This window comes from Mustelus asterias, chromosome 24, assembly GCF_964213995.1.
Source record: "Mustelus asterias chromosome 24, sMusAst1.hap1.1, whole genome shotgun sequence".
NCBI classification, from domain to species: domain Eukaryota; kingdom Metazoa; phylum Chordata; class Chondrichthyes; order Carcharhiniformes; family Triakidae; genus Mustelus; species Mustelus asterias.
Genome location: NC_135824.1, coordinates 10,249,013 through 10,272,397, shown reverse-complemented (window position 1 = coordinate 10,272,397; position 23,385 = coordinate 10,249,013). Strand labels below are relative to the sequence as shown.

The following is a 23,385-nucleotide window of genomic DNA, read 5'->3' as shown; positions in this document are numbered from 1 at the left end:
AAATCAACTGATGTGAATTCAGCTCCCTATAAAAACAAACCAAGCACTCACGTTCCCTCCTTAGGGGATAGAATTGGAAGTCACAAAGTTGTGCTAATCTAGTATAGAGTCTTGTTTAGAGCACATTTGGAGAAAAAGTATCCAGAGAGACTGGACAAGGTGCAAAGAAGATTTGCAAAGATGAAACCAGAACTGAGAATCCTACAGTGCAGAAGGAGGCCATTCAGCCCATCCAGTCTGCACCGACCACAATCACACCCAGGCCCTATCCTCACAACCCCATGCATTTATCCTAACTAGTCCTGATGAGACTAAGGGACAATTTAGCATGGCCAATCCACCTAAACCACACGTCTTCGGACTGTGGGAGGAAACCCGAGCACCCAGAGGAAACCCATGCAGACAGAGGGAGAATATGCAAACTCCACACAGTGACCCAAGCCGGGAATCAAACTCGGGTCCCTGGCGCTGTGAGGCAGCAGTGCTAACCACTATGCCACCGTGCTGCCCAAAGTTGTACCTTATTGGGATCAATTGACCATACTGGGTTCATTTCTCTAATGAGAGGGCTGACAGAGGTTAAGGTTATGAAAGGGTTTAGCAGGGTTGAGGTTTGTAAAAGTGTCTCCACCTGAATGTCTAAAACAAGAAATCATACATATAAAATAGTCACTAAAAAGCCAAGAAGGAATTTAGAAGAAATGCCTTTATCCAGAGAGTGGTGCGTTTGAACATAAGTCGCTACCACATGGTGCAGCTGAGGGGAATAACATATTTACACTTAAGGAGAAACTAAGTATAAGAGGGAGAAATGAATGAATGTATATGCTGATGAGATGAAACTAAATAAGGTGGAGAGGAAGCTTGTATGGAGGCTAAACACTGGCATCAGCAAGTTGAGCCCAGTTCTATGGAATTTGATGTAATTCTACAAACATGCATAATATCCAAACAATGGGGGTTCTGATGAAGTAACCAGAACTAGCTACTGATCAAACTGCTTGCCCGAAAACTCTATCAAAGGGTTAATTAATAGCAGGAAATTATTGCAAGGCTACAATTTAATTTTTGGGTACAGTTCGCATTGTAACTAAGAGCATGAACATGAGAATATCATCTGGATCCCGGTATATTCAATCATAGAATCTCTACAGTGCACTAAAAGACCATTTGGACCGTCGAAGTTGCACTGACAGCAATCTCACCCATGCCCCATCCTCATTACCCAAGGTATCTACCCCACGAATCTCCCTGATGCTAAGGGGCAGGTTTGGAGTGTGGAAATATAATCGGAGCACCCGGAGAAAACCCACGCAGACACAGGGACAATGTGCAGCCATCACACTGACAGTGACCCCCAGGCCGGAATTGAACCCGGGTCCTTGGCGTTGTGAGGCAACAGCACTAACCACTGTGCCACCCTCCCACCATTTTAATATTTCAATATTTTTGTCTTTGGCACAATGGTTAGCACTGCTGCCTCACAGCGCCAGGACCCAGGTCCAATTTTCGGCTTGGGTCACTGTCTGTGCAGAGTTTGCACATTCTCCCCATATCTGCGTGGATTTCCTCCGTTTTCCACCCACAGTCCGAAAAATGTGCTGGTTAGGTGCATTGGCCAAGCTACATTCTCCCTCAGTGTACCCGAACAGGCGCCGGAGTGTGGCGACTTGGGGATTTTCATGGTAACTTCATTGCAGTGTTCATGCAAGTCTACTTGTGACACTAATAAGTAAACTTTACTTTGTTGATTGTAGATCACTATTCAGTCCAGGCTGGACAGTGTTTGTACCAAAATCACAGCAAAATTTTATTTTATTTTTTAAATGACTCCTTTTTCTTCCCTGAAATAGCTTGGAGTTTAAAAATATATCTTTTGCCTCTGTGCCTGGGTTCAGATTGAGGCTAAACTATTGTTTCTCTACAGTTTTCTCCATTAGGTCCTCTTGCCTCTTAAAGAACTGTGTCAACCCAGTTCCCGATCAGATTCAGAACAGTCAGTAATTATTTCACTTGGATTGGTAGCAGAGAGTGTGGAATAATTGAGAGAAATGCAGCATACAGAAGATGATAACCTTTTGAGCAGCAAGTGATTACGGGTGGATGTGGTCCAGTTACTAAGGAATTTTAAAAGCTTGGGTGACGTGGTTGTTTTGCTCGAATCCAAAATAGAAAATAAATTATGGATGCAATTGTAAATTATAGAAGCAATATGAGCTAAACATAACTTTAAAAAATGTAATTAAATGTAATTAAATAATCTTTTGTGCTAGTTCCCATGCTTGGTTCAATTGGTCGCACTAGTAAACTTTTAAAAAATTCGTTCATGGGATGTGGGTGTCGCCAATGTTTATTGCCCATTCCTGAGAGCATTTAAGAGTCAACCACATTGCTGTGGCTCTGGAGTCACATGTAGGCCAGACCAGATAAGGACGGCAGATTTCCTTCCCTAAAGGGACATTAGTGAACCAGATGGGTTTTTTTTTAACAACAATCATGTTGTTAAAAAGGCCATTTGGACCGTCGAAGTTGCACTGACAGCAATCTCACCCATGCCCCATCCTCATTAGATGTTAGAATATTGAACAAAAGGGGTTTGCAGTGAGAGTTACCTTCACCATCTTGTTTACAAGTCAAGGGCATCAATCTAGAAGTGGAGTTCTCCAGATCCCTGAGGTAATCAATTACAATAGATCCGCTTTGGCATTTACATTAGTATCTGTAACAGAGAGGTCAGATGCGAAAAAAGGAATTGGCAAACTCAAGGGATTAAAGGACAAGGACAAACCTGTCTCCATTCTTTGGGAAATGGCCAAAGTTTACCCGAGAGAGTATATTATTATAGCATATGGCTCACGATGGGAGAAAAAAACATGATAGATTACACCCGGAGACTGAAATCGGTGCGCGCTGACACAGTGCAAATTCTGGACTGTTTATCACAATACCTCAACAGTGTGATGAGGAATCAACCGATAGGGGGACAAACATGCCAAAGGAGAAGAGATTGAATGGAAGATCGTGGTGGCCCACTCAACCCCACCTCCTGGTAACTGGGCAAAGATTGGCAGCCATTTAATAGAGAGCAAGGAAATGGGAAAGAAATAAATCACAAGACAGGGACCTTAGTTTAATATGTTGTCGGAAACACAGCACCTCCAATCATGCAGCACTCCTGTACCAGAGAGCCAGCCATGATTTGGTGATCAAGACTCCGGAGTGGGACTTGAACCAACAAATGCCTGACTCCCCAACTGAGTCACGGCCTAGCACGACCAAGGGCACAATTGGTGCTTCTGATATCCTGCCCAGAAAACATGGACTGATGCCAGTTCCTCAATCTGCATTCCTGGCCAAGCCACGGAATCAGGTCCACAAGCAACTTGTTTTAAGAAAATGAAGGTTTTTGTAAGAGTTCAGAAGAATATCTTCCCGTAGATCAATTTACATTATTATCCATACTCTTTTCAGTTGTGATACGGTATTTATGGAGGGGGTTAACCCATTGACAGTGACTGAAAAATGCCTGAGAATGGTACAAGATTACTTCTTTTTACATGTAATGTTATATACACATGCCTACATTTTATGAAGGATGTCACACACATGGTCACAAACTAAATATTGAACGCGACTATTTCTACTAGGACCCAAATTGTCCCTCACTGCTGTTTCTGGTAGGCTTCCCCAATGACTCGATATGGGATGCTCTGCCTAGTGTGCAGCTGAGCTTCAGGAGCAAGTCTCAATCCTGAGTCTGCGCTGAGCTGCTTCATCTCAGCATGGCGGCACAGTGGTTAACACTGCTGCCCTACAGCGCCAGGGACCCGGGTTCAATTCTGGCCATGCGTAACTGCCTGTATGGAGTTTGTACGTTCTCCCCATGTCTGCGTGGGTTTCTTCCCACAGTCTAAAGATGTGCAGGTTAGGTTGATTGGCCATGCTAAATTGCCCCTTCGTGTCAGGGGGATTAGTGTCAATGTCAATATGTAGGGTTACGGGGATAGGGCATGGATGGGATTGTTGTCAGTACAGGCTCGATGGGCTGAATAGCCTCCTTCTGCACTGTAGGGATGCTATCTCAACTACAGAAGCAGTTGGGGAGTCCTGATGGATCTGAATGATTTTTTTTGTTTGTTCATTGTGGGACACGGTGTCGCTGGCTGGCCAGCATTTATTGCCCATTCCTAGTTGCCCTTGAACTGTATGGCTTGTTAGGGCCTTTCTGAGATCATTTCTCTCCATTCCACACACCCTCCTGATTTGGAAATATGTCCCCGTTCCTTTACTGTCGCTTGGTCAAAGTCCCACAACTCCCTGCCGAAAGCACTTGTGAGTGTACCTACACCACATAGGCCGCAGCAGTTCCAGATAGTGGCTCACCACCAAGTCTCAAAGATAATCAGGGATGGGCAACAAATGTTAGCCTTGCCAGCGGCATTCGCATTTCAAGAATGAATAAAACAATGGACACATCTGGATGTAAGTTAATATTTAACCAGGATTGCAGGATAGTAGATGTGTGTGTGAGATGTCAGATTAAAGTAGACTTGGGCTTGGTTGTAATGTCCCTGTGGGTGAATAGAACTCCAAGCTAATGTTAAATGGGTTATGTGTTCCTGGTTGAACAATGGGACCTGATAAGTGCCCCTTGTTGCAAAGCTACAACATTTTTTTAGCTCTGAGTGTGCACTTGGGATGTTCCCAAGTCTTGATACTTGCCAAATTGCACTGCCCCCTGTACTGGCAGGGATGATGGGTTGCAACATCCTCCCCCCCCTCAAAACACACACACAGGGAGGAATTGTGCAACATGAACTCCATATTTAACAGACCAAATCTCGGGGCGGCACGGTGGCACAGAGGTTAGCGCTGCTGCCTCACAGAGCCAGGGACCAAGGGTCAGTTCTGGCCTCGGGGCACTGTCTGTGTGGAGTTTGCACATTCTCCCAGTATCTTCGTGGGTTTCCTCCGAGTGCTCTGGTTTCCTCCCACAGTCCAAAGATGTGCAGGTTAGGTTAATTGACCATGTTAAAAAATGTCCCCTTAGTGTCAGGGGGATTAACAGGGTAAATATGTGGGGTTACAGGGATAGAGCCTGGGTGAGATTGTTGTCGATGCAGGCTTGATGGGCTGAATGGCCTCTTTCTGCACTGCTGTGATTCTGATTCTACCTGTGTGGATTTCTCAGTAAACTAGTGACTGATTCTCCATGAACAGAGAGGGTCAGGCAGAGATTTAAAGAGTTGTTCCAAACTGTAAGGGATTTTGGTAAGAGTATATGAGAGAAACTACCGTCATAGGCAAGAGGGTTGATAACCAAAGGGCACGAGATTTCAGTAAAGTAGCAAAAAATCCAGGGAGGAAAGGGGGAGATTTTTTTCGCAGTGAGTTCTTACAATCTGAATGCACTGTCTTACCGGGTGGTGGAAACAGTTTCAATAGTAACTTTCAAAAGGGAATTGGGTAAGTACTTAGAAATCATAGAAATGCATTTTGGAAGGTCCAATGTATGTAGGAATTATACAATAAATGGTAGAACCCTTAGGAGTATTGACAGGCAGAGAGATCTGGGTGTACATGTCCACCAATCACTGAAAGTAGCAATGCAGGTGGATAAGGTAGTCAAGAAGGCATACGGCATGCTTGCCTTCATCAGTCGGGGCATTGAGTATAAAAATTCGCAAGTCATGCTGCAGCTGTATAGAACCTTAGTTAGGGCCTCATTTAGAATATTGTGTACAATTCTGGTCGCCACACTACCAGAAGGATGTGGAGGCTTTGGAGAGGGTAAAGAAGAGGTTTACCAAGATGTTGCCTGGTCTGGAGGGTATTACCTATGAGGAGAGGTTGGATAAACTCGGTTTGTTCTCACTGGAACGATGGAGGTTGAGGGTGACCTGATAGATGTTTACAAGGTTATGAGTGACATGGACAGAGTGGATAGTCAGATGCTCTTTCCTAGGGTAGAAGAGCCAAGTACTCGGGGACATAGGTTTAAGGTGTTTGGGGAAAAGTTTAGAGGGGATGTGTGAGGCAAGTTTTTTTACAGAGAGGGTGGTGACTGTCTGGAACACGCTGCCCGGGGAGGTGGTGGGAGCAGGTACGATAGCGGCATTTAAGGGACAACTAGACGAGTACATGAATAGGATGGGAATGGAAGGATACGGACTCCATAAGTGCATACGGTTTTAGTTTAGGCAGGCAACATGATCGGCGCAGGCTTGGAGGGCCGAAGGGCCTGTTCCTGTGCTCTACTGTTCTTTGTTCTTTGTTCTTGAACCATAGAATCCTACTGTGCAGAAGGAGGCCATTCGGCCTACACCGATAACAATCCCACGTCGGCCCTATCCTCGTAGCCCCACATATTTAACCTGCTAATCCCTCCAACCTACGCATCCCAGGACACTAAGGGGAAATTTAGCATGACCAATGCACCTAACTTATAGTGCACCTAGTACTTGTAAAGAAGAAAGATGCCGGGCTATGGGACAAGGACAGGAGTGGGAATAATTGGATGGTTCCTTCAAAAGCAGCCGACACACACATGATTCTATGATTTGTGTGTGTGTGTCAGACACCGGTGACCCAAAATAAATCTGCAAGACACCGGTGAGTTTCTCTGGGCCATGAGGGAGCTTTGAGAACTGCTATTTAAAACTCAAATATAACCTTTCAAGTAGCACATAACTTACGAAGCATTCATTTATTGGGACCTGTCGGCATTTCCTTCAGGGAGAAACCTTCATGTCAAGGTGGAACTTCTTCCGTAACCAAGGACAGGAGCAAAACATTTTTGACCGATACCAGAGAGGCAAATTATTTCTTCTGCCTACTGCTAAGTGTAGGGAAGTTCACAAATTTATTTACACCAGAACAAAGTGTTCAGAGACTTTGTTGGAATCTCATTTCTCAGAGGTCCCTTGTTCTTTATTTTGGTCAAGGTCTTTTTTTTATCGAACTCTGTGGCGCTCATCATCCACCTTGAGCTCACATATGGCCTAGTTTTCTCTCCTTTATTGTGGCACTCTGTAGATCTGATTTTCACTTGTGCCTCCTAAAGGGCTTCCATTCCAGCTTTCAGATGTTGGATGAGTTGGCACTCAGAGCTCTCTGCACTTCTTTCCCTGTTCTCCAGGTAAAGAAGGCAAGGGAAAGGTTTTGAGAGGAGGTGAGGTGGGGGAGGGGGTTATCCCAGTTTCCTTCCCACAATTCAAAGGGGGGCCTCTCTTTAGGTGGAACAGTCAGTCCTATGTACTACTGCGGGAGGAATGCCTGGCCTCCACTTGGCAACTGCCCACAGTAGCGCGATTGAAACCAAGAGGTCATCGTGTGGGGTACTGGCGCGATCAGAGCTGTGCCCCCTCACCCTGTGACGTAGCACACCTCAACATTCCAAACAGTGACACACAAGCAAGATGTCCATTGTGATTATGGCCCTTGACAATTCATCAGTGGGTGACACTGATTAAACCCTTCCCTCCCCACACACAAGCATCATCGCATTTTCAGTAGTCATTCTGCAGTCTTTATGAGGTCTTCCTCTTGGCCTGGAACCAAAAACTCTGAAGAAAAATTTGAAAAGTTTAAGAATGCACCTTCGGGGCAATGTTATGCCATTTTTTTCCTCTCTCCATCCCCAAAAAAATGTACAAAATAAATTTTAAAAGTTTGTTTTATAGGACAGATTCCATATTTTCGCACCATTCATGGTCCTCAAGATTGTAGATAAATTTGGTCTTTTGCGAGTGAGGTTGGCTGGAGTCCCTTCCCACAGTGTCCAACGTTAAGGTCGATGCAAAAAGGTCGCTCGCAGTCAGCGGCTGCAGATTTCTCTCATCGTCTCTAATGTACTTGCCGGCGTTCCTCCTCAAACAGTGCCAGGTTGTCGTGTACAGGATGAACGCAAATGTCTTCAGTGTGATAGCGATGCTGATGTAGAGGTACCGGTAAACCACGTTATCGTACAGCATACACGCTCCCAGCTCCCCACAGATTGTGGTCCAGAACAGGCAGGTTGAGTCGATCCCAGCACCAAAGATGAGAGGAGGAGGAATGAAACCTGGTCAGAGGGAAGAAAATTGCAAAGCGTTATAGACAACAAAAAAAAAGAATCAAATTGACCAATCATCGACTTCAGGAAACCTAGTGGAGGACATGCCCCTGTCTACATCAATGGGGATGAAGTGGAAATGGTCGAGAGCTTCAAGTGTCTAGGTGTCCAGATCACCAACAACCTGTCCTGATCCCTCCACACCAACGCTTTAGTTAAGAAAGCCCACCAACGCGCTACTTTCTGAGGAGGCTTAAGAAATTCAGCATGTCTGCTACGACTCTCACCAGTTATTTTAAAAAGCATCTTATCCGGTGTATCACAGCTTGGTATGGTCCTGCTCTCACCAAGACTACAAGAAACTCTAAAGGGTTGTGAACATAGCCCAGTCCATCACGCAAAGCAGCCTTCCATCCATCTACACTTCACCTACACTTCCCGCTGCCTCGGAAAAACAGCCAGCATAATCAAGGACCCTACACACCCCAAACATACTGGGGTGAATTTTCCTGTTCCACCAAACACGGGAATCGGAGTGGGCGAGGGGCGGACCATGGAAAGGTCTGTGACCTCGGGTGGGATTTTCCAGTTTTGTGGTGAACGCGACTGGAAAATCCCGCCTTCTCTCTTTCACCTTCTTCCGTCAGGAAAAAGGTGCAAAAGCCTGAGATCACGTAACAACCGACTCAAGAACAGTTTCTTCCCTGCTGCCATCAGACTTTTGAATAGAACTATCTTACGTTAAGTTGATCTTTCTCTACACTCTAGCCATGACTGTAACTCTACATTCTGCACCCTATCCTTTCCTTCTCCCTATGTACTCTATGAACGATATGTTTTGTCTGTATAGTGCGCGAGAAACAATACTTTTCACTGTAATACATGTGGCATTAATAAATCAAATCAAATCAATAGGTAAAAGATTATCAAATCAAAAGGCTGAGATTTAATGAATAATTTCTTTTTCCCTACCCTGCCGACCCAGGCTGGTCCCAAATTGTTAGCGAATTTCTGAGCGACATCTTGCCCAGTTGCCAAGGGGCAGCAAGGTGACTTGTAGCAACCTCTACTGTCTCCTAGCTTGAGATGGGCATATCGTGCATCGATCCAGGGACCCCTCTCATCCACTTCCCAGATCCATGTATTTTCCAACCAGGACAACACAGGAAACTGGGGAAGGAATGAAGTGAAACTGGGAGGTCACTTTGTGGGGTAGCCACAGTCTCAGAACTGCAGCCCATCACAGGATCCCATGCACCCTGGACATTCTCTCTTCCACCTTCTTCCATTGGGAAAAAGATACAGAATTCTGAGGTCATGTACCAACCGACTCAAAAACAGCTTCTTCCCTGCTGCCATCAGACTTTTGAATGGACCTACCTCGCACTAAGTTGATCTTTCTCTACACCCTAGCTATGCCTGTAACACTATATTCTGCACTCTCTCCTTTCCTTCTCTGTGAGCGGTATGCTTTGCCTGTATAGTTTGCAAGAATCAATAGTTTTCACTGTATCCCAATACATGTGACAATAATAAATCAAATCAAATCATAGGTGCAACATTATGCAGCAGTCCAAAGTGCGACCCTTGAACAAAGGATTGGACCCTGAGGAATTTGATGAAGAACACTCAAAGGAATTTGACTAAAAATACTCAAGCAAATGGCTGTGGAGAAATGGGTTCACTGGATAGTATGGTCAGTGCCCGGGCACTATGGTTAGTGCAGGCTTGGAGGGCCAAAGGGCCATACTGTACTGTAATTTTCTTTGTTCTTTGATAACGTTCATCACAGCTCCACAGATGCAGAAAGCTGGCACAAGCATTAACATGATCCCAAATCTTCAACAGAATAAAGGCTTCAGCTGGGGAGTCAGTGACCAGTTAGCTCAATGTTGAAAATGAGGAAGGTCATTACAAACTAAGATGTGGAGATGCCGGTGTTGGACTGGGGTAGGTGGGCGCAGTAAGAAGTCTCACAACCAGGTTAAACACCAACAGGTTTATTTGGAATCACGAGCTTTCGGAGCGCTGCTCCTTCAATAGGTGAGTGGATGAAGGAGCCACTCACCTGATGAAGGAGCAGCCCTCCGAAAGCTCGTGATTCCAAATAAATCAGTTGGACTTTAACCTGGTGTTGTGAGACTTCTTACCCTATAAACGAAGCAACTGAGGATCAAGGGTTTAAAATAAATGAGGAATAGCTTGAGAAGGATGATGTGCTTCGCAAATCTGGTGACCTTCTTTGAGGATGTGATCACATTTGTGGATGGTGGTATGACCCAATATATCTTGACTTTCAGAAGCACTTGGCAAGGTGCTCCACAAAATATACAACAGAGGCGAGGCGCTGGTTATTAAGCTGCAAATTGGAGAGAAAACTGTCTTTGCTTGAAGAAGCATTCCGTCGTCATGAATAAGAAGTGTTGAAGTCACAACCAGTGATTAATGGAATCATGCTGTTCAACCCTCAAACTTCTGTTCTTCATATTTACCTAATGACCTTCACAAATGTATTACAATCAGAACTATACAGGAAAGAAAGATGTATGGGGGAGCGGAAGCTATCACTCAAAAAGGAATCACATCTCGACAGATGACTGGCACATGATACTCATGTAAATGTATTAAGTGTTCCATAAGCTGCTTAAACCAGTGAATCGAAACACTTCATCAAGGTTACAATCATGCAGATGAGATAGGAGGGAGTGTGGGTGTGATAGTTGAGAGATGATTGATTATGGCTCCATAGCAAAAAGCAATGATTATTAGCATGTGTTCCATATCCAGTTGGATTGTCGTTTACCGTGAGAGAAATTGATTGCAAAAGTAAGGAGGTTATGCTTCAAATGTACAGGCCATTGCTGAGATCATATCTGGAGTACAGTATTGGTCTTTCTCCTTATCTAAGGAAAGGTGTAAATGCAATTGAAGCAGTTCAGAGAAGGTTTACTAGACTAATACTAATGTGTGGGCTTCCTCCGGATGCTCTGGTTTCCTCCCACGCTCCAAAGATTTGTGGGTTCATAGAATCATAAAATCCCTACTGTGCGGAAGGAGGCCATTCGGCCCATTAAGTCTGCACCGACCACAATCCCACCCGGGCCCCATCCCTGCAACCCCACATATCTACCCTGCTAATCCCTCTGACACTAAAGGACAATTTAGCATGGCCAATCAACCTAACAGGCACATCTTTGGACTGTGGGAGGAAACCGGACCACCCGGAGGAAACCCACACAGACACGGGGAGAAACTGGAAACTCCACACAGACAGTGACCCGAGGCCGGAATTGAACCCGGGTCCCTGGCGCTGTGAGGCAGCAGTACTAACCACTGTGCCACCGTGCCGCCGTTAGGTGGGTTAGGTTGATAGGCCATGTTAAATTGCCCCTTAGTGTCAGGGCAACTAGCGGGGTAAATGTGTGGGGTTAGGGCCTGGGTGGGATTGTTGTCGGTGCAGTCTCGATGGGCCAAATGGCCTCCTTCTGCACTGTTGGGATTTTATGATTCTATGATTCTAATATCTCGAATTGGCAAGTAGTCTTCTGAGGAAAACTTGGAGAGGTTAGGTTTGAAGAGTAAGAGGCGACTTGATTGAAACCTTTAAGATTCTGAGGGTTATTGACAGGGTGGATGTGGAGAATCTAAAACTAAGTGTCACTGTTTAAAATTAAGGAGGTCGCCCATTTAAGACAGAGATGACGAACATCCACCCCGGGTTCCCCAGCGGCGGAGGGGGCGAACAACAGGACAGCAGCGGGACTGGAAGATTCTGCCGCCGGCCAATGGCGGGCCATCTCCAATGCTACAGCACGCTCCCTGGGGCTGGGGGTCAGGGGTTGTTGGAAAATCCCATTCATTGTGTTATATGTAACACAAGTAATTGATTTGATGATGCAGTCTTGTCTTGTTCATCTTTTGAATGATGCAGTGGTTTGAATTAAGCAATTTTAATGAAACAGCAAGGGCGGTATTTTCTGCACAATTTAAATTTGAATGAACGGACAATTCAAATTAAGCAAACCATGTAAACATAAACTGAATTCCAAAGTCGTTACAGTTGATTTCAGTAGAGTTTAACTTGGAATTTAACAACATTCTCATTTTTGTACGGACAAATTCCTGTCCATTGGCGGCATGGTGGTACAGTGGTTAGCACTGCTGCCTCACAGCGCCAGGGACCCAGGTTCAATTCCGACCTCGGGACACTGTCTGTGTGGAGTTTGCACGTTTTCCCCGTGTCTGCGTGGGTTTCCTCCGGGTGCTCTGGTTTCCTCCCACACTCCTAAAGATGGGTTAGGTTAATTGGCCAGGATAAATTGACCCTATGTCAGGGGGATTAGCAGGGTAAATGCATGGGGTTATGGGAATAGGACCTGGATGGGATTGTGGTCGGTACAGACTCGATGGGCCGAATGGCCTCCTTCTGTACTGTAGGGATTCTATGATTTATTAATTACCCTTCAGTTTATTTAACTCGGTATCCAATGTGAACTGGTTTCGGTTTTAACTTACACAATGGCAGCATCTCCAGCCTATCGCAAAATCCGCTCAACTCCCTCGGTGAGGCACGCTCCAAACTCAGGACTGACACTGCATGCAGTATAACTCCAGTCCAGTGTAAAGTTGAATATTAAAAACGAATTGGTGGGGGCAGAGGGAAGAGGGTGAATCATAGAATCCCTACAGAGCAGAAGGAGGCCATTCAGCCCTTCAGACCTGCACCGACAACAATCTCACCCAGGCCCTAGTCCCATGACCCAACATACTTACCCTGCTAATCCCCCTGACACTAAAGAGCAATTCAGCATGGCCAATCAACCTACCCTGCATGTCTTTCTCACTGTGGGAGGAAACTGGAGCACCCGGAGGAAACCCACGCAGACACGGGAAGAACGTGCAAATTCCACACAGACAGTGACCCAAGGTCGGCGTTGAACCCGGGTTCCTGGTGCTTTGAGGCAGCAGTGCCAATCACAGTACCACCGTGTCACCTTGAAAGTGCTAATGTTCCCTTACTTTGCTGTTATTGTCCGTTATTGATCATAAGGTTTGTAGCAATGGGTGGGAAGGGTTGATTGGACCTTGATAAGTATTTCAATTAATTTTATTTTGAGGAAATGTACCTTTGTCAGACTCTTCAGATACAAAAGATTTAATTTTGATTGTGCAGAATTTCACACTATATCTCTTGCGGCACAGTTCAATCGGCAGGTAGAGTGAGATTTAGTGTTTGTAACAAATACCTACACCTCCCATTCTGTTGACCTCAGCATCTCTGCATTAAGTAGGAAGTCCCATTCACTCATCTGTCCTGTGCACAGTGACCCACACTGGACCTGGCTGAGCAAGGGTTGGTTGTAACATTCTCACCCTTATTTTCAAATCCCTCCAATCTCCTACATCCTGAACTTCCTCCTACCCTACGCAGCCCTCGGGTATCGGCACTCCTGCCTTGAGACACTTCTTCAAACCTACCCCTTTTGACAAAACTCTGAGCTAATGGCCCAAATTCCCTGGCTCTTCATGCTGGCAGAATCTTCTGGTTCTGCCAACGGCACACCCTTACCGCGGGTTTCCCAGTGAAATCCCATTGACAGCGGTCGACCCAGATGATCCTCTACGGTCAAATGGTGTGCCGCCTTGTTCCATGGGAAACACGCTCGAGGTAGGCCAGAGAATCCCCCCTGAATATTTCTTTAGTGGCTATGTGTTATGTTCTGTTTGATAACACTCCTATGAAGGACCTTGAATGTTTTACTGCTTGTAGTAGGGCAAAACCCAGGGAGTATGGGATGCAGCAGGAGAGGAATGTATGGAAAGGGTTAAATAGATAGCACTATAGTATTCACACTCACTGCAGGCAGACAGCACAAAATACAAATCACTATATTTCAGTCGACACTAAAACAGTCACACCCCAGGTGGCATTGCTCCAAGGTTACAACAGCTATATGAGAGTTGACATCAATTATCAAGGCTCCAAAAGGTCGAGAGGATCCATTGTGCCTCTGAAAGCTTAATCAAATATCCAGGAGATGGGTCAATTAATAGCCCATCGAAATCAGTCTGACAAACACAATGCTTTGATATTGTAAACAGGTAGACAGGATTTGTCCAGAAAACGATTATGTTAAAGCACACAGGACAATGGATCTGAATAATGTGATCAAAAACAGAACTGTAACCAATTCAAAGTAATAATCTGATGACCTAATGGAAATGTAGCACTTTGTAATGTGAAAAAGTATAAGAATATGTAAGAACCAGTGCTCAGTAGAGTAGCTCGGAAGCAAGCTGTAGTTACAGCCAGGAGCTCTGCTCTTGCTCATGCATGTTGAATAAAGCCATTTTTGTTGAAGTTCTACATGGTCTCTGAAGACTCAGTTCATTCATCCTCTCTCACACTGCATTACAGGCACTAGAGAAATAAACCTTGGTGTTATTGTGGTACTGGAGGAAATATGTCTGGGCTCCCACTCCAGATCCATGCCTCCTGCTTGTGTGTGGGTATTGGGGAGAAACAGGACACAGCTCAGGGGTGATGCAACCCTCTCAACTGACTCATCAAACTCTGAGGGTCACGTCTGGCACATGCTGTGTCGAGCGAGATTCTCTGCCGCTGGCTCAAAAAAAGTCCTCCTTCCCCCTGACTTTGTCTTGGCATGCAAACTATAAATGGTTACTCGGGTGAGGTACCAGAGGGCAACGTTTAAGGATTAATGCCACTGGGCAAAATGGAGGAAGTGACAGATTAGCTCAGCATTAACTTTGATCATTAGTACAGAAAACATCGGCCCTTCTGCAGATCACACACAGTAAGTGTTTGAACTGAACTTTGCAACTTAGTCTAGCAATGCAGCGATGGATCCTGAATGGCCAAGATCTTTTTTTAATGGTTTATATAAATTGCTGATAAAGCAAACAAGTTAGGATTGATCAACAAATCATGAAGCAGCTGGGTCTAAAATGCAACTTTTGAAAGCTTTAAAGAATCAGGTTTCAACAGTTTTTAACGAAGGAATTGATTCCAATCAGCTTTCTGACTATCCAGCACAGCGCAGTCGCTGTCACACTGAGGTGGACTGACAATGGTAATTACGGCAGGTTTAACATTCACTCTTAAGCATTACGTGGCAAGTTCAGCTGATCCTAATGAAGTTTATGAGTGTCACAAGTAGGCTTACATTCACTCTGCAATGAAGCCACAGTGAAAATCCCCTAGTTGCCACACTCCGGAGCCAGTTCGGGTACACTGAGGGAGAATTTAGCATGGCCAATGCACCTAACCAGCACTTCTTTTGGACTATGGGAGGAAACCGGAGCAGCTGGAGGAAACCCACGCAGACACGGGAAGAACGTGCAGACTCAGCACAGACAGTGACCCTAGCTGGGAATCGAACCCAGGTCCCTGGCGCTGTGAGGCAGCAGTGCTCACCACTGTGCCACCGTGCTGCCAAGTGGTTCATTTAAAGGGAGTTAGGGTTAGAAATAAGGGCAAAACACAGTGGGCAGGATTTTAGGACTTTGTTCAACCCGAAACCGTAAGATCCTGCTCGAGGTCAACGGACCTTCCCACTGTCCGCCCCTCGCCCGTTTTGATTCCCGTGAGGGGCGGGTTGGTAAAATTCCGGTCATTGGGTGGGATGCTACCGCTTGAGCCAAGGTTGACATGTTGCTATGGGCCATTTTTATTCCACGGTGTTTAACCTGTGGTGAACTGCTTCGCTCTCATACTCCATGCCCGGGATTTTCTGGCTGTTCTTGCCAGTCGGATCTTCCAGTCCTGCTAACGGCAAACCCCTACCGTGGGTTTCCCAGTGGTGGGATGCACAGAACAGCAAACCTCGTTGACAGTGGCGGGATCGTCCTGCCAATGGTGGGTTGCCACGTCATGGAGGCACTTGGAAAATCCTGCCCCATCTCTCACCAAACTTTAGTTTATCCTTTCCTCGAACTTATTAAAATGGCTGGGCTTGGATCTTGCTTGATCAAGCCCAAGTGGTTTGAGAATTGGTGCAGGAGGGAGGGCTTCAGATTTTTAGACCACTGGGATCTCTTCCACGGCAGATGGGACCTGTACAAAAAGGACGGGTTGCATCTTAACTGGAAGGGCACTAACATCCTAGCGCGGAGATTTGACTGTGCAGTTTGGTTTACATTCACACTGCAATGAAGCCACAGTGAAAATCCCCTAGCCGCCACACTCTGGACCCTGTTTGGGTACACTGAGGGAGAATTTAGCATGGCCAATGCACCTAACCAGCTCGTCCTTCAAACTGTGGGAGGAAACCGGAGCACCCGGAGGAAACCCACGCAGACACGGGAAGAACGTGCAGACTCAGCACAGACGGTGACCCTAGCTGGGAATCGAACCCAGGATTTAAACTAATAAGGCAGGGGTGTGGGATCCATAGCAGCAGGTCAGAGAGTATAAAGACTGTGGAGAACTCAGTGAATGTGTCCAGTAAGGCTAAGAGAAATAAAACGCAGGGAGAATGTATAAAACATGACAGCACAGATGGTCTGAGATGTGTTTCCTTCAATGCAAGGAGTATGACAGGTAAGGTGGATGAACTTAAAGCTTGGATTACTACATGGAACTATGATGTTGTGGCAACTACGGAGACTTGGATGAAAGAAGGGCAAGACTGGCAGCTTAGCATTCCAGGATTTAGATGCTTCAGGTGAGATAGAGAGGGTGACAAAACAGGGGGGGGTGTTGCTTTACTGATTAGGGAGAATGTCACAGCTATACAGAGGGAGGACACCTTGGTGGGATCATGGAGTGAAGCCATATGGGTAGAACTCAGGAACAGAAGTGGTGCAATCACACTGTTGGGGTTGTACTACAGACCTCCCAACAGCCAACCTGAAGTGGAGAAACTAACATGTCAGCAGATTAAGGAAAGATGTAAAAACAACAGGGTTGTTGAGTTGGGCGATTTTAACTTCCCCAACATAGTCTGGGATTCCTTTAGTGCCAGGGGCTTGGATGGGGCAGAGTTTGTTCAGCATGTCCAAGAGTGCATCTTGAGGCAATATGTCGATAGTTCAACTCAGAAGGGGCCATCTTAGATCTGGTTCTGGGAAACAAGCCCGGATAGGTGATTGATGTCTTAGTGGGAGACCATTTTGGGAACAGTGATCATAATTCTATAAGTTTGTAGAAAAGAACAGAAGTAGTCCCAGAGTGAAAGCAATAAACCGGGGGAAGGCTAACTATGACATTATTAGACAGGAGCTAGAGAATGTAGACTGGGGACGGCTGTTTGAGGGTAAATCCACATCCGACCTGTGGATTGATAAAAAGGGAGGGGGTATTGGAGGTTTTGAAAAACATTAAGGTGGACAAGTCAGTTGTTAACAATTCAGGACAAGTGTGTCCCTGTAAAAATGAAGGATAAAGATGTCAAGATTCGGGAACCCTGGATGACAAGAGAGATTGTGAGCTTAGTGAAAAAGAAGAAGGAGGCATTCATTAATTTCAGGGAATTGAAAACAGATAAGCCTTTTGAGGAATACAAAGGTAGCAGGAAGTAACTTAAACAGGGTCTTAGGAGGGCTAAAGGGGCTTGAAATGTCTTTGGCAGACAGGATTAAAGAGAATCCCAAAACTTTTTATGCGTATATAAGGAGGAAGAGTGTAGCTAAGGAAAGGGTAGGTCCACTCAAGGACAATGGAGGGAATTCGTGTGTGGAGCCAGATGAGGTGGGTGAGGTCCTTAATGAGTGCTTTGTATCAGTATTCACAAAGGAGAAGGATGTGGTGGATGATGAGTGTAGAAAGGAGGATGTTGACATTCTAGGACATGTTGAGATAAAAAGGGAGGAGGTATTGGAGGTTTTGAAAAACGTTAAGGTGGACAAATCCCCGGGCCAGATAGGGTCTATCCCAGAATACTGAGAGAGGCGAGGGAAGAAATTGCTGAGGCCTTGGTCAAAATCTTTGTATCCTCTTTAGTCAAGGACAAGGTACCAGAGGATTGGAGAGTAGCTGACATTGTTCCTCTGTTTAAGAAGGGCAGAAGAGACAATCCGGGAATTTACAGGCCTGTGAGCCTTACATCAGTGGTGGGGAAATTATTGGAGAAGATTCTTAAGGACAGGATGTACTCACATCTGGAAGAGAATACGCTTATTAGCGGTAAGCAGCATGGTTTTGTGAAGGCGAGGTTGTGTCTCACGAACTTGATCAAGTTCTTTGAGGAAGTGACAAGAAAAATTGACCAGGGAATGGCAGTGGATGCTGTATGCATGGACTTTAGTAAAATCTTGGATAAGGTTCCTCATGATGGGCTGATTCAGAAGGTGAAGTCATATGAGGTCCGAGGTGAGCTGCTAAGATGGATACAAAACAGCTTGGGCATAGAAAGCAGAGAGTAGCAGTGGAAGGGTACTTTTCTAACTGGAGGACTGTGACAAGCGGTGTTCCACAAGGATCAGTGCTGGGGCCTCTGTTGTTTGTAATATATATAAATGATTTGGAGGAAAATGTAGGTGGTCTGATTAGTAAATTTGCAGATGATACAAAAATTGGGGGAGTAGCGGATAGTGAGGAGGATTGTCAGAGGATGCAGCAGGATATAAATCGGCTGGAGACCTGGGCCGAAAGATGGCAGATGAAATTTAACCCCCAAATGTGAGGTGCTGCGATTTGGAAGGTCTACTGCAGAAGGAAAGTATACAGTAAATGGTAGAGCCCTTAGAAATATGAGCATACAGAGGGATCTAGGCGTGCAGATCCACAGTTCCCTGAAGGTGGCAACTCAGGTGGACAAGGTGGTCAAGAAGGCCTATGGCATGCTGGCCTTTATCAGTCGGGGCGTTGAGTATAGGAATTGGAAAATAATGCTGCAGCTGTATAAGACTTTGCTTAGGCTGTATTTGGAGTATTGTGTACAATTCTGGTCACCACACTACTGGGAGGATGTTGATACAGTGGAAAGGGTGCAGAAGAGATTTACCAGGATGTTGCCTGGTTTGGAGGATATGGATTATGAAGAAAAGTTGAACAAACTTGTTTTCATTGGAGCGTCGGTGGATGAGGGGGGAACCTGATAGAGGTTTACAAGATTATGACAGGGTTGGATAGAGTGGATAGTCAGAGTCTTTTTCCCAGGGTCAAAGGGTCAATTACTCGGGGGCAGAGGTTGAAAGTGAGAGAGGGAAAGTTCAAAAGTAAGGTAAGGGGCAAGTTTTTCACACAGAGGGTGGTGAATACCTGGAACGCACTGCCGGAGGAGGTGGTGGAAGCAGATTCTATAACAATGTTCAAGAAGCATCTGGATAGATACATGAGTAGGCAGGGAATAGGGAGGTATGAACCACATTGAGGCAAGAAAATATTAGAGACGCATCTGTGTTGGCACAGACTTGGTAGGTTGAAGGGCCTGTTCCTGTGCTGTATTGTTCTTTGTTCTTGGTAAGTTGGGATGCAATGTCTTGTCTTGTCAGCCCATGGTGGCACAGTGGTTAGCACTGCTGCCTCACAGCGCCAGAAATTCGGGTTTGATTCCCGGCTTGGGTCACTGTCTGTGCGGAGTCTGCACGTTCTCCCCACGTCTGCGTGGGTTTCCACCGGATGCTCCGGTTTCCTCCCACAGTCCGTGCAGGTTAGGTGCATTGGCCATGCTAAATTCTCCCTCAGTGTACCCGAACAGGCGCCTGAGTGTGGCGACAAGGGGATTTTCATAGTAACTTCTTTGCAGTTTTAATATAAGCCTACTCGTGACTCTAGCAAAAAAAGCTTACACTTTGGCACTTCCTTCCCTGTATTCAATTACCGTGGCAACCTTTTAATATCTGAACTTGGTGTTACCCAACCTTTAATTCTTGCTTCTTCTCATCCTCTTACCTACTCTTGCTGTTCCATCATGGCCCGGTCACCACATGGCTTTCTCAATTTAATATATAAAAAAAACACAGATATGTAGAAACTCACCCAGCAATCGCAAAAGCAGGAACAGAACTCCCAGCGCATACGACTTGAGCTCGGGATTAACAGCCCTGAAGGAAAACAGGAAAAACACAACAAAACTGAATGGGAGTTAATTAGCAGGCTCACAAACAATTTCTCCTGCAACCGCATAGCGACTGGTTACATCCATTGCAATTACTTCTTTCACAAATTGCAAACCACTTCAAGCAGACAACCTGAAGCCAGATGGAATCAAAAATGAAAGGGGAGTTTCCAGATGGATGTTTGTTATTTTCTGAATCATTAACTTCCAGCTCTGACATGTCTGACCTTTCGACATCTTTTGATACTGCGATTCGTTACAAAAGTGAAAGATTTAAGGATGCACTGGGCAATTTTCCTACTCTGTGTGCGTTTCTTAACATGAGCAGCCAAATTAAATTAAAGCGTCAAGGACGTTGAACCCGGAGGCCTGGATTTCCACACTGACAGAGAGCCTCTCCGTCACTGCAGAAATGGCAGAGGAGTTTAAAGTTTATTTATTAGGGTCACAAGTAAGGCTTACATTAACACTGCAATGAAGTTACTGTGAAATTCCGCTAGTCACCACACTCCGGTGCCTGTTCGGGTACACTGAGGGAGAATTTAGCATGGCTAATGCACCTAACCAGCACGTCTTTTGGACTATGGGAGGGAAACATAGAACATAGAAACATAAAAGATAGGAGCAGGAAGAGGCCATTTGGCCCTTCGAGCCTGCTCTGCCATTCATCACGGTCATGGCTGATTGTCCAACTCAATAGCCTAATCCTGCTTTCTCCCCATAACCTTTGATCCCATTTGCCCCACATGCTATATCCAGCTGCCTCTTGAATACATTCAATGTTTTGGCATCAACTACTTTCTGTGGTAATGAATTCCACAGGCTCACCACTCTTTGGGTGAAGAAATGTCTCCTCATCTCTGTCCTAAATGGTCTACCACGGATCCTCAGACTGTGATCCCTGGTTCTGGACTCCCCCATCATCAGGAACATCCTCCCTGCATCTACCCTGTCTAGTCCTGTTAGAATTTTATAAGTCTCTGTAAGATCCCCCCTCATTTGTCTGAAAACCGGAGCACCTGGAGGAAAACCATGCAGACATGGAGAGAACGTGCGGAGTCCGCACCGATAGTGATTCGGAAGTCCAGTCCATTAACATGGCATCCATTATCTGTATGGGAGCAAGAATGGGGTTGGTGGGGGGAGGGGTGGGGTCGGGTTTGGCACGTGCCTGTTTTCCTTAGGCAGCTATGAAAAACAATATGCACAGATTAGAGCTGGTGGGAGCAGATCTGAACCTTGTGGATCTGTTGGAGAGCCAGGATACTCTTTTGGAGAGGCGCAGGGACTCCCTTTGCAATTTGCTCTAGAAGTTGTATAAACTGCCCCAGAAATGGCAAATGTTCACTTGCAACTGGCTGGCTTTAACCCAAGGATGCGGCTGCTGCACTTGTCAAGGCAATTTTACTGACTCATGCACCCCGGTGCCCGGAACGGCGTTGGTGCCATGGAAGATTTAAAATGGGCAAGGCACCCTCACACATGGGCACCATAGATGCAAGTGAACATGAACAGGTGGAAGCCAGAGGCTCGGCACGAGGTGAGGGGAAAGAGACAGTATCGCTCCCATCATGAATGAGGGGGGGAGGGAGGACAGGCAAGTTTACTCTGTGGGAAGGGTGCACAGACCCCAGATTTCATACTCATTATGAGGGAGACCCTCTGCCAAAGGTGTCTGAGGCTCAGCCATGAAGTGGTCCCTGATATATGTCACATGATCCAGCAACAACCCAAACCAAAGTCCATACTCTGCCAATGGCTGTAAAGGTAACTATGGTGACTCTATTTCTTTTGCCTCAAGTTCTTTCCAGGAGATTTTTCTGCTGCATTAAGGTAATTTAACACCCTGTTTGCATGTGTGGAGGAACACATGGATTTCTCTGGTGATGTGGCATCTCAGACACAGACAGCCACGACCGTTGCCCAATGAGAAAACTTTCATCAGGTGGAGAGTGTCACTGATTGCATCCACGTTCTCATAAGGCCCCACCCAACTCAGTATTTGGACTTCTTTGTCAAACAGAGGTCCTTCTACTCCATTAACGTCCGGTGGTTCGTGACCTCAACAGATCTTCCTTCAAGTGTGTGCAAGGTTCCCAGGCAGCCTCCATGCCTCCTTCACACCAATAAGTTACCAACTCCCTCACCTATTTCAGGGGCCAACACAGATCCGTGGTTGGCTTCTAGGGGACAAAGGCTACCCCTTAAGAACTTGGTCAATGACCCCCTTTAGGAGCCCTCAAACACAACATAACTACAATGGCAGCCATCTCATCACCAGGAGTACTAAAGCACAAAAAAAATGCTTTAGGTGTCTCGCTGGCTCAGGTGGAGCTCTGTAGAATGTTCCAGTAAGAGTATTCAGGGTGTGTAGCATGCAGCATAACATTGTGTAGCAGAGGGGCCTACAACTCGACGAGGAAGATGCCACGACCAGGGCTTCAACTTCTGAGGAAGGGGAGGATGATGAGGAAGATGGAGGAGGAGAAGCAGGAGGAAGAGGAGGAGGAGGAGGAGAAGGAGGAAGGCCCCGTCTATTCTGTTGATTCTGAAAAGGAGGATAATAGTCCTCCCACAGTCTGAAAGACGTGCTGGTTAGGTGCATTGGCCATGTTAAATTCTCCCTCAGTGTACCCGAACAGCGGCGGAGTGTGGCGACTAGCGGATTTTCACAGTAACTTCATCGCAGTAAGCCTACTTGTGACACTAATAAATAAACTTTAAACTGAAACAATGTCATTCAGCCATAACTTCAAGAGTTTCTACAGCTGGGTCACTGTTTCCTACACCATATAGTCACTCTGAGTGAGATTTACATTCCTAATGTCCAACTGTAGCAATTTTGTGTTTTTGTTTATAATTTGTCCTTTCATGGGATGTGGGAATCGCTGGCTAGATGCGTTGTGTGTGTGTTGCTGGCTGGTTGTGGATCCCACACCAATGATCTCTGTTCTGAGACTGGCTAAACTCATTTCATACACCTCCTGCTAATGATAATTAGATGCGTGTCTTCCCGTCTGGCTAGACTAGATTTGAACCCGGGTCCCAGAGACAAAAAGTTAGTGCGTCACCCAAACACCATTCCTCTAACCCTACAGGAATACGCCAAAGAGAAGCCTGGGAATGATCTATATGTTGAAGAAACACTGGTGTTAAACAAGGTGACTTGCTTAAATGTGTCTCTCTCTACAATGGGCTCCATGGTGCGAGGAAGAAAATGCTGGAAAATCTCAGCAGGTCTGACAGCATCTGTAAGGAGAGAAAAGAGCTGACGTTTCGAGTCCATGTCACCCTTTGTCTTGTGATTGC

General features: G+C 45.8%; 1 protein-coding gene across 1 annotated transcript in view; it reads right to left on the bottom strand.

The window, feature by feature from the left end:
• Nucleotides 1-6,694: 6,694 nt before the first annotated feature.
• The window catches only part of slco3a1a (solute carrier organic anion transporter family member 3A1a), a 215,020-nt gene continuing 198,329 nt past the window's right edge, over nt 6,695-23,385 (bottom strand). The window contains exons 9-10 of the mRNA XM_078241289.1: nt 19,998-20,062; nt 6,695-8,062 (exon numbers count right to left, since the gene is read on the bottom strand). Coding sequence (XP_078097415.1) covers nt 7,677-8,062; nt 19,998-20,062 — 451 coding nt within the window. The 3' untranslated portion in view covers nt 6,695-7,676. The remainder of the gene's footprint in view (nt 8,063-19,997; nt 20,063-23,385) is intronic.